Source organism: Manihot esculenta, chromosome 11 (genome assembly GCF_001659605.2).
Source record: "Manihot esculenta cultivar AM560-2 chromosome 11, M.esculenta_v8, whole genome shotgun sequence".
In the NCBI taxonomy this organism is placed as follows: Eukaryota; Viridiplantae; Streptophyta; class Magnoliopsida; order Malpighiales; family Euphorbiaceae; genus Manihot; species Manihot esculenta.
The window spans coordinates 9,469,249-9,480,587 of NC_035171.2; the positions used below are offsets into that span (position 1 = coordinate 9,469,249).

Genomic DNA, 11,339 nt, shown 5'->3' on the forward strand with positions numbered 1-11,339 from the left:
CCATGGCCATGTCCCAACAAAGACCTCATCAAATCAATTACCATAGGTAGGACCCATCATTCAAAAGTCTTTTTCTTTTGTTTGGAAAAAGTAGACCTAAAAGACAAAGAAAAATTACTACACAAAGAATACCCAAATGGAAGCATTCTAATCTATACATGTACATGTGACATCCATTGTTTATTGCTCTTTTGGTGGGCGCTTGACTTTGACAAAATTGTTCTTCTCAACCGACAACCTCTTTCTCTCTCTCTCTTTCTCTTTGCTTTATATACACCAAATTCATGCCAAGCTCCTCCATATCTATTCTCACTTTCCATGCAATTTCTTCTTCTTCTAAACGAGTAGACAGACACCTCCAGCTTTGCTTATATATTCTTTCATCATTTGGGTTCTTCTTCTTCAAAAGATTTTAATATTTCTCCGACAACACACCTCTGAGAGGATAAGGAACAGGAGTTTGGTCTTGGGTTTTGCTTCAATTTCTGTTACAACATGAAGAAGACTAGCTCGACTTCGGCGGCGTCTATGGATTATTCTCCTTCATGGGTCGACACTTCTTTGGATCTTAATATTAATCCTCGACGTCCTAACGATCATGCTCTTGTACAAGAAAGATTAGGCTTGGCCAATTTTATGGAGTTTGGGAAGAAGATCTCAGTCAAAGAAGAGGTTAGATATCAATTTCCTGCTAATTTTGGTTATAAATCATGGTTTTATGATTTGGGTTAGGCCCAAAACAAGCTCTAAATCTGATTAGAATCACTTTGTTTTTCTTGGGTTGTGTGTTTAATTGATTTCAGACTGGAGCTTTGGTGGAGGAATTGAACCGAGTGAGCGCAGAAAACAAGAAGCTGACAGAAATGTTAACCGTGATGTGTGAAAATTATAATGCTTTGAAAAGCCAGTTAATGGATTACATGAACAAGAATCAAGACAAGGAACTTAGCCCATCAAGAAAAAGGAAATCCGAGAGCAGCAACAACAACAATAATGATAATACAATTGTAATGAATGGGAATTCTGAGAGCAGCTCAACTGATGAAGAATCATGCAAGAAACCAAGGGAACAAGTAATCAAAGCAAAGATTTCCAGAACTTATGTTAGAACAGAAGCAAATGATACAAGCTTAGTAAGTCCCTTCATTAATCAACAGCCTTGTTTTTGTACATAAATTTCAAGTTCTGGGTTCCATGTTTCTTACAGATTCCAGAAATTTTAACTTGTCGCAGGTTGTCAAAGATGGATATCAATGGAGGAAATATGGCCAAAAGGTCACAAGAGATAATCCTTCTCCAAGAGCCTACTTCAAATGCTCTTTTGCTCCTAGCTGCCCTGTCAAGAAGAAGGTATAATTGGACATGTGATTATATTGGGTACTGAACATTTTCCCGGAAAATGAATTTGTAACACATAAAATAACTCCATGAACTGTTGCTGTTCAGGTTCAAAGAAGCATTGAAGATCAATCTGTGCTAGTAGCAACTTATGAAGGAGAGCACAATCATCCACATCCCTCACAAATGGAGGCAACATCAGCTGCAACTCGTAGTTTGAACCTTGGTTCAGTACCCTGCTCAGCCACACTTGGCTCTTCTGGGCCAACCATCACTCTTGATCTCACAAAATCTAACAAGTCCAACAATGAACCCAGAAGCTCAAAATCAAGAGTAGAGACTCCGGAGGCCCAGCAGTTGTTGGTGGAACAGATGGCTTCTTCCTTGACAAAAGATCCCAATTTCACAGCAGCACTAGCAGCAGCTATTTCTGGAAGAATGTTGCAGAAGAATCACACAGAAAAGTGGTGATTTGATTGTTAGTATCTATTTTAGATGATAATCATTTTGAGTTTAATCAAATCTTGTGAGCTCCAATTAGATCCCATTTTGAAGTTTGCATCTGCAATGTATTTGTAAATACAACATCAAACAAGGAAAAGGAGAAAAAGGGAGAGGATGGATTTTCAGAATTTTGCTTTCAGTCTCTGTTCCCTTAGAACAATCTATTTTCATCCGTCTAAATAATTTTTTTTTTTACTTGTAAAAAATATTTACTAGTGTTTGAGCTAACCGTATATATTCCACGCAATGTATTTGAGAGTTTAGACAACACTAATTTTACAGCGATTATAAAATTATTATCTCAATACTATTAAAATTATAATTTGATGAGTAATTAAAAAAGATTATAAAAAAAATTTATTTTTTACCATATATATAATCACATATTTTAATAAAATATATTTTATATTTAATAAAATTATAATTTTAATAGCATTTTTTTATCTGTTATAAAAAAAAGTAAATCGATGTCTTATTCTTAGTAATGGAGGTATATATAACAGTTTTTAAATTGTTATTATCGGACATGTGACTACAACTAAAATATATAAGATAATAATTTATTCAAACTCATCAAATAAATAAAATTAAGTTAATTAAAACTTAAATCAAACATCATATAAATAAGATATTTATTATTGGTATGTGTTGTAATTTAGAGAAGAAACAGAAATTTGAATAAAACAAAAGATGATGAATGTGAAGGTGAAGATGTCGATCTACATCCCTAATTGCAAGTAAAGAGTGGATATCCAGTTATAGAAAGAATATCAGAGTGAGTTAGTAGAGATGCAATTGTGTTCACCAAGTCCAAAATAGCTGTCCTAAATTGACTTGAAGGAGTTTAGTTGCCCAATGACTGCTCACTTGCTTTGCTTAGGTACATTGCTTGGACCACCACATTGACCTTCTAGGCTGTTGAACTTTATTTCAAAGCTTGTGTACACAAATTATATATATACACTCTAGTAACTAATTAGTATTTGTCTCCTATAATAAATAATAATTAATTTTTTAAGTATTTAATTCTAATTTTTTTTATCACTGATTTAGGATATTTAGTAAATATAAATTTGAAATTAATTTTTCATTAAAAAAGTAACGAAATTTTTTTAAAAAATTATAATGTTAAATACTTGGTAAAAATGAATAATTTATTCGTATAATTATAAAAGTAAAAGTATTGTTAATATTTGAAAGGAGGAAAGCATTTGGGGAATGCAGGCACTGAAGCGGAAAGTAAAATATTCATTTCACACGGCTGCGAAGAAAGTGGTTGGGATTGAGAAGACATGAGAATTTGAATGTTGTGCATCTTAGTCAAATATAACCTCCTATCTTGACTTCTCAAGGTTCTTTTTTGACTTTTGAAGCTTAAGGCTCCACTACCGTCTGTCTTTGGAACCATTGCCAAAATTAATTAATAAAAAATATTTATTTAATTAAAAAAGTTTATATTATTTTAAAAAAAAATTGCAGTATAAAAACTTTTTTAAATTAAAATTAAACAATAAAAGTTAAATTATTTTATTAAAAAAATATTTTTCTGCTCAAAGTCTTGTTTACTTTGATTTAGTTAAACGCATATTAAATTATTTAATAAATAAATTTAAGTATAAATTATTCTAGGTCTACATAGGTAAACTTATGATATCATTAGGTTATGTCCATGCACTATATAATTAAAAAAAAAAATACACTATCTGATAATATTATAACGTTGAAATAATAATTTTCAGTAGAGTCAGAAAAACAAATTTTCAATTTTTAAATATTTATATCATATATTTTATCAGATTTTTAAAATGTAAAATTAAATTTTATCATGCTTGTCCTATAAAAGTGGGATGAAAAAATAATAATAATAAACATTCAACAAGACAAAAAGTCCCCTGACCAGCAATTATAAAATAATCACGATTAAATACTACCACTTACATATGAAAACATGACGTGTGAAGTTAATATAAAATTATAGAAATCAGATCCTACAGAGAAGATGCATTATTTTTTATGCACCTGAAATTCTCTGTTCAAAATATCAAAGATGGATCCAACACATAACAAGATTGAACTTCTTTTTGTTAGATATTGTCCTGTCCTGTCCTGTTCTTTTCCTGTAAAAAGATAGCACACAAGTCCAAGGAGTTGGGATGCAACAGATAACTAGTAGTTGTGCAGGCGGCAGCCAGCCATATCTCGGAGAATATTTATGCCGTAATCCGAAAGAACAAACACATGGTAAAGGTATGGGTTCATTTCAGGTGCAGAATCTATGCATGAATTAATACACACCACATATACAAGTAAACAAAAGTATGGAACATTGAAAAGTATTATTCAGACAACTGAGACTGAAACTTCTTGTCCCATACCTGTGCTTCCTAGCTGCAATAACTTCTTATTAAGTCTAAATTCTCATGTATGCATAGACCAAATCAATATCACAACAGATTTTTAAATTTTATTCTACGACTTGTGTTCTCTCTAGAAACTTTGATTCAGATTCAGAAGGCTGCAAAATCATGTGAACCCATCTATGCAAAAAACATTTATTCTTACTAGAAAGGCTTATCTTACAAAAAGAAATTAGAGAATAAGTTGAATCAAGATGGCTATTACCAGAATAAAAAGAATCTCCTGGTTGATCGCTAGAGTAGCAACCTTCCCTTCAGATGTAAGGAAAGATGAGGATGCCCTGCACCTGAAGGCCTACCAAGAAGTGGCACCATAAAATATATAGACAAATTTTCTTTATGGGGTCCTCTGATTACGAGTGTTTATGGATTTTCTTGAGAAACTTTCAACGTATGCACTTAAACAAAGAAAACAATATTTTGTATAATACAGCCACGTCATTTCAAATAAGTAGTTACATACCAAAATGCAAAACACGGGGCTTGCAGAAACTTTCAGCAGTAGTGGTAACCATTTGTACAAAAACGCCAAGCACAGAATAACATCTAATCCAACGAGACCTAGTTATTTCAAGGAACTATAGGCATCCATATTTCTTGGAATTCCCATGTCAGTTGAATATGTAGGTTCTTTCTTTTCAGTCTTTAACTTAAGACTCTCATCCTTTTCCCTTGTTTCAGTACCAGTAAGACACTGCTGGAATCTGAAGCAACTGATGAGATGGTCATTTGTCAATCCAGCTGCTTGCATGAATGAATATATGACTGTTGGCCCTGCACTACGAAACCCTCTTTTTACTAGATCTTTACTTATGGCCTCTGCTTTTGGGGACTTGACTGGAACTTGACGGGAGTGTCTGAAATTATTAACTATGGGCTTATGGTTTACAAAGTTCCAGATATATTTGTCAAACGACCCAAACTCATCTATGACCTGCATAATCAATAAGAGTATGGGAGATCAGCTTTCTTTCTTTTTGGTGGGTACATTAGGAGTTGAAGATTATGGTCTATGCAGGTTTCCAACAAAATTACATTTACTCAAGAGGTCCTTTGCCAAAAATATGAAAGAAAACCACAGAAACAAAAATGGAAAAATAGTTTGTAATATAAATAGTAAAAGAAAAGGTCCAAGTCCCTACCTTGCACATTTGATGAGCATTTTCGATGATGGATCGTAGCTTTAGTTCCGACAGTAGTGAGCTGGCAGGACTTCCTGGCACAGCTATCTTTTTCTCATTTAGTTTTGAAACAGCAATTGGATCAAAATCCAAAAATACTTCCCTGTAGAAAGATAAACATCACTTCAAATCAAAGTGAAACCTATTAAAAATTTGAGCAATAAAATACTGTTTTAATTGTCAAAGATTGAGTATAGCAAGTATTCATCCTCATCAACGCGGCTCAAATCATATTACATCAGACTAAAAATTAACTAATACCTAAACATATGCCTTCTATTAAGAATGACAGGCCAAGTAAGTTCAGCCAAAGCGCCTGAGAGGCATAGCAATTCAAACAATTTCCTGCATGTTTAAAGGATAATTAGAATGAAGAAGCTACCAGATATATTATAGTTTAGAGGTTGATGCTCAAAAAGGTTAACTGAACATTGTCCTAAGACAACGTACTTGTCATTATGGACCTGCACTCCCCATTCTGTATCATGAAAAGTTGCATAGCATGGATCTGTGTGATGGAAAGAGGAAAAAGTTTAGTTAGCCAAAAATAGCAATTGAATCAAGTGTGAGATACCATGTAAATAAAGTAAAGCATGGACGAAATTTCCGAGCAAGAAAATATCCAAGGGCAAAGAGCTCCCTAACTGAATGTATCATAGTTTCAAGAAACCATCGGAGAAAATATCCAAGTAATGGAAGGACAACATCAACCATTATCCACCTAAATAAGATATTCCCAGGATTTTCTTATCAGAAAACTCATTGTAGGATTGGACTTACATATAGACCTTGTCCCTAGAGAATGACTAGAGAATAAGGATGGAGATGAGCACTCCAAATGCATGAGCATCTCCTACCTTTGATACTAATCAAGTCCATAAGTAGACAGAGCAAGTACATATGCAAAACAATGGTTTCACACAAACACAGTTGTCGAGAGATCACATAATATCCTCAAGACACAAACATCTTGCCATATTTTGAAATTTCGATATATGATATTCACTTGTTTCAAGATTATCCAAAATGTATTTATCAAAGACACTCTACTTTTTCTTCTTCCCTTTTATTCACACAACTGTATTACACTACAGCCTACACATATTTTTAGGTCAAATGCAACTTGCTCTCATGAATTTTGAAAGGAGCTTTACAAGCTATTAATTTGAAAACAAATACACAAGTGGAATCCACCTCTTCTCTGAAAACTAGCCCCTGTTTCAGAAACATAATAGGAGAATCCTGATCCTTTGCTCCAACTATTAGCAAAGATAATCAGTAATAATACAAGAGTTTGGATTCCTAACTTTCTGAAGCTCTCTCTTTCTTATAAAAAGAGCTTGCTTCTCAATTCTATCTTGTCTTACCGAAAGAGCTTGCTTATTATTAATTTATCCTGTATTGTCAGGTCAAAGAGGCCTTCCTTTTACGCAGGTGCCAAAACTAAAGCATACAAAGAAATAGCAGATTTCAATTCTTATTTCCCTCTTTCCATAAACAGCTTCAAAATAAGCATCACTAGGAAAGCTTCTTACTAACTAATATGTCAAGGTGGTTAACTCATGAGGTTAAATCTACTTCACCAGGAATACATGGATTCAGGAAGGAGATGTTAATAGTCTAAGAGGGTACTTGGTTTACTCCTTTCTTGTAGTTGATAGCTTATTAGCTCCCAAGCAGCTAATTTATGTGATTGGTAACATCATTTAAAAAGACAGCCATTAGCTGATAGGTACCTTCTCAGCCACCTTTTCAACCAGTTTTAATTTTAGAGCTTTTTCAGTTGATGAGACTTTTTTTTTTTTAACTATATTATCTTTCAGTATTTACTAATTATAAATTTTTCATATTAACAGAATTTTAATATATATTAATAAATTATTTATACTTATGAAATAAATATAAATATTATAAAAATAACTATATTAGTTATACTGTTTGTCGAATTCTCATATCGGTTTGAAATAGGGATAACGTGTTTTTCACGCTCCAATATAGTCCTGAGCGTGAGGGAAGTGTGTCGAATTTCCAAATTGATTTGGAAAAGGGATAATGCGCTGTAAGGGGCTTAGACGCTCCTCTTAAGCGAGTTCTTGGGGTGAGTTAGGTCTGCTCCAAATTTAAAAATATTTATTTATTTGTATATAATTAAAAATACATAATCACATAAAAAATAAATTTTATTTTAATAACAATCATGTTTTTGAATCTTATATATATTATAAAATTATTAGTTTTATGAGTATTTCAATAGTAAATAAATAAATTATATGATATAAACCTTTATTCGTCATTTTGCATATAAACAACAACAACTAGACATAGTTTACCAAACACTTCAAATGTTTCAATTGCAATTAGCAATCGGCTATCAATTATTATCTATCAGTTATTAACTATCATTTATATCCAACAGTTAAAAAAAATAGGCACTAAGTACAAAGTGAAGAGAACATGGGAAGAAGAAAGGAGATTAGAGCTATAACTAAACAAATTCTAAGTATTATCAATCAAACTCTGTTGCAAACAGCCATGAAAGTTGTTTCATATGGATATCATGGGTAAATTTCTTTTTCTTTTTCTATAGAGGGGTAAAAAGGTAGTGTTAGTTTTAACCTGAAACCTGCTATAGCAGGTTAGAATGAATTTTTGTGAAACAAAATTTTCAGTAACAAATTGAAGATGGGCGGAAAATAAAGTAATCTCAAAGTTGAGTGATGGTTAATACAAATTACCCAGATAACATGGGATAAAAACTTTCAATTAGTAAGTATTCCAACCGAGTATAATGCCCTTCCAACCTTGTGCTTAAGTGTTGAAGATAGAAGTATCTCCATGAAGCTTCAAAATTTATTTGATAAAACCTATTCAGCATGGATGCTTACCACTTATGGAAACACATAATTTTAAACTCAGAAGGGAGTTTTATCAGTTCTTTTCTGACAAAAGCACTCCCTGTGTTTAACTGCTTAAAGGACAACTTGAGGTCATGAACAACGATAACTTCATTTATCCTTAGAAGGCTTTCTTTTAATGAGGAAAAACAAATAGAGCATTGATTTGCCATATAACATCATCTGCAAGAAAGCCTATATGCTAAAGGTTGTATCCATCTTCCAATCTTCTCTAGACAACACTAGCTGACACAGATAGAACCCCCACCCCCTTTCCCACCAGCCATCCCCAACTGTTTATTCAGGATAAAACTGGGTAAGGGTTCAATAAGTTTGACTTTAATCCTATCAATATGTCATAAATAAAAGCATCCAACAAGAATGCTGACAACTTGAAAAAGGAAATTGATATGGCCCATCCGGAAATACCCGAAGGATGATCCATTGACCCACAGATGATTAGAGGATTCTCCTTATTACAAGAGGCCATGTCCAGCTTGGAGTGGTTGAAACAAGTGTACATAGAGTAAGACTGTTTGTCCAATGTCACTTGCACTCGCTCATTCGAACTCCAGTAACTCCAGTGTCAACCAGCTAAACGGACGTGCAGTAGACTTCTACCATGATAAGATTCATTCAACATAGAAACAGAGGATATCTGTACATATACGGAATCCTTTAGCCAGTAATCCTGGATTCCATGGAAAACAGACAACCAACCTTATCATCTTCCTGTGTACAAATAGGGTTTCATTAAACATCGGAGGTACACAATTCACAAAACTCAAAACATTCTACATTTCTCTTAAAAGCAATCAAGAGTTCTTTGACTGACTTGGCGCAGCCAACCACCTCATTGTTTCTATTTGCAGATTGGCAATTTGGTCAACCATTCAACAAAAGATTCAGGCGACATGAGAAGTCATACGTGTCACAGCTACACAAAGGAACTTAATAGTGACGGGGAGAGTGGATTCTAATGGCTAAGGCAACATCACAACTAGACTTTGAATCATAACTGCTTGCCAGCCAGTTACTTAAATTGTCATTCCAACATAAATACGGGGTTCCTATTTGTTCTTGTTTCTTCAATTTTCAAAAATTAGCATGAGTCTTCAGACCCACAAGGCAAACCACAATAAAGAAGAAACTTTAAATGATACCCTTTCCTACTCATTATTAAACATCTCAAAATAGCAGCAACCGCCACCATACATATTCCTAATCTTCAACATTCTTAAATCGCAAGAGAAAAGAAGAGACAAATCAACCGAGCAAATAACTAAGACAAGAACTTACCAGAACTGGGAGTAACCCAACCGCACCTTTTCTTAATTTCCAAGTGATCAGCTGCAGTCAGTGGTCCACTATTTCCGCTAACCACATTGCCACTCTCCACCGCCAAACAGTCATCACCACCGCCGGTTTTCGCCCCCGTATCAAATTTCGTCTCACACTGTTTTTTCCTAACCGCTCCATTCCTCCGTGCCGCCACCACCATTTTCCCGCTAGACCATGACCGTGACGAAAGCGAGGAAGACGAAGATGCCCGGCTGAAAGTCGAATCCGGCGAGGCGTCCGAGGAGCAAGACCCATTCATCGACTTCTGGCGCAAAACAGCCGACGCCACTTTCCCATGTTTCTTATCCTTAGACTCAGTGTCTTGCTGCTGCGGTTTCTCGACTTTCTTCACCGGCTTTTGCGGAGCCTTGTTCTCCGGTTCGGCAATGTCCATCGACCGGACACGCGGTGGGCCCGACATTGTCCGCTATCGTCTTTTGGATCCCGAAAATGCCCTAGGTAAAGTCTCAAATTCACTCTTCCAGTTGGAATATTTGATATCTCCGACGGAGACCGAGCGTTTGCAGTTGCATAAGTAAAGAGTAGGGTTGTGCTTGTAGCTGAGAGTGAGGTTGCGTTTGGGGAGCGAGAAAGTGGAGAGAAAACAAGGTATGGTGGTGGTAAATTAATGAGTGGGACTCTTTTTTCTTTTTTTTTTTTGGGTTTAAGAAAGCAACGAATTAGAAAAATACAGAGCGGTAGACAGCCAGTGAACAACTGCCACGTCAAATAATAGCTGGCTTTTGGTCGTTTTGTCCCAGAATGTTCAAATCGGAAATGGGGATCCGATTCTGGAATGGATCATGGGTCAAGTATTTTTCTAGTTTATAAATATATATATTTTTTAAGCATTTAAAATTTGTGATCCATGTTGGAATGGGCTATTCCTTATGGGCTTTGTTTTAGATTTGCTCCTTTTGAATCCCCAGGCCTCAAACACTTCCCGCAGAATAAAAATTTAACAATAATTTAATTTAAATAATAATTTAATTCAAATAATTTCTTTCCTAATCGAAAGTATTTAATTATTTTTAATTTATTTTCAAAAAAATTAAATTCCCAAAATTACATAAATAAGAATTTTATGCAGTAGATTACTGCTCAATCTCAGGCCTCATCCTCACAAAATATCAATTAGGTCAACCTAAACATTCCTTAAACCAATTGAATTTTCTAACATGAATTCTTTTTTTAATGATTTATTTATTATTAGAAAACTACATTTAATAATTTTAACTTCTCAAAATATGAAAATTAATAAAATAAAATTTAATTTCTTTAATTTTTTGGCCGTTGATACCATCACTAATACACTTTAGAGGATGAGCTAAAATCCGCGTGTGGTCCAGAGGCTCAATGAGTAGCCAATCGTGAGACCACGTGCGAGCCTTGTGGGCTGGGCTAGGGCCTAGGAGGAGGAGGAGAATTCAGGCTACAAGATGATTTTCAGATTTTATGTTTTTTCCACCGTTCATGTTATATAACGATATGAATTATTCAGATTAATCCTGATTTAAATTTTGAACTTATCTATTTGTATAAATCTCTTATTAACATAATCAATTTTATGAAATAAAATATTATAAATTTATTTTTTAATGGTTATTTTCTCTCAATTTTAAAGAGAAAATAATAAATTATAGACTTTTATATATATATATATC

The 11,339-nt window shown here is 34.0% G+C and overlaps 2 protein-coding genes across 2 annotated transcripts; one reads left to right on the plus strand and one right to left on the minus strand.

Moving 5' to 3' along the window:
- Positions 1 to 210: 210 nt before the first annotated feature.
- On the plus strand, positions 211 to 1,981 carry LOC110626614 (probable WRKY transcription factor 40). Its single transcript, XM_021772630.2, has 4 exons — positions 211 to 672; positions 804 to 1,133; positions 1,234 to 1,350; positions 1,447 to 1,981. The coding sequence occupies exons 1-4, from the start codon at positions 496 to 498 to the stop codon at positions 1,807 to 1,809; spliced, it is 987 nt and encodes a 328-aa protein (XP_021628322.1). The 5' UTR covers positions 211 to 495; the 3' UTR covers positions 1,810 to 1,981.
- Positions 1,982 to 4,658: 2,677 nt separating this feature from the next.
- Positions 4,659 to 10,326, minus strand: LOC110626613 (probable GMP synthase [glutamine-hydrolyzing]). Its single transcript, XM_021772629.2, has 5 exons — positions 9,634 to 10,326; positions 5,891 to 5,948; positions 5,702 to 5,785; positions 5,402 to 5,543; positions 4,659 to 5,193 (listed from the first exon to the last, which is right to left on the minus strand). Exons 1-5 carry the CDS (start codon positions 10,094 to 10,096, stop codon positions 4,825 to 4,827), a joined length of 1,116 nt encoding a protein of 371 aa, XP_021628321.1. The 5' UTR covers positions 10,097 to 10,326; the 3' UTR covers positions 4,659 to 4,824.
- Positions 10,327 to 11,339: the final 1,013 nt, after the last annotated feature.

What these genes read in the sequence shown, in the direction of transcription:
- LOC110626614 (XM_021772630.2), top strand. Translation starts at nt 496, where the DNA reads ATGAAGAAGACTAGCTCGACTTCGGCGGCGTCTATGGATTATTCTCCT. An exon ending in AGATCTCAGTCAAAGAAGAG is followed by an intron (nt 673 to 803) that starts GTTAGATATCAA and finishes AATTGATTTCAG; the next exon opens with ACTGGAGCTTTGGTGGAGGA. An exon ending in AAGCAAATGATACAAGCTTA is followed by an intron (nt 1,134 to 1,233) that starts GTAAGTCCCTTC and finishes AACTTGTCGCAG; the next exon opens with GTTGTCAAAGATGGATATCA.
- LOC110626613 (XM_021772629.2), bottom strand. Translation starts at nt 10,096, where the DNA reads ATGTCGGGCCCACCGCGTGTCCGGTCGATGGACATTGCCGAACCGGAG. An exon ending in TTGGGTTACTCCCAGTTCTG is followed by an intron (nt 5,949 to 9,633) that starts GTAAGTTCTTGT and finishes TCCATCACACAG; the next exon opens with ATCCATGCTATGCAACTTTT. An exon ending in ATGCTCATCAAATGTGCAAG is followed by an intron (nt 5,194 to 5,401) that starts GTAGGGACTTGG and finishes TTGATTATGCAG; the next exon opens with GTCATAGATGAGTTTGGGTC.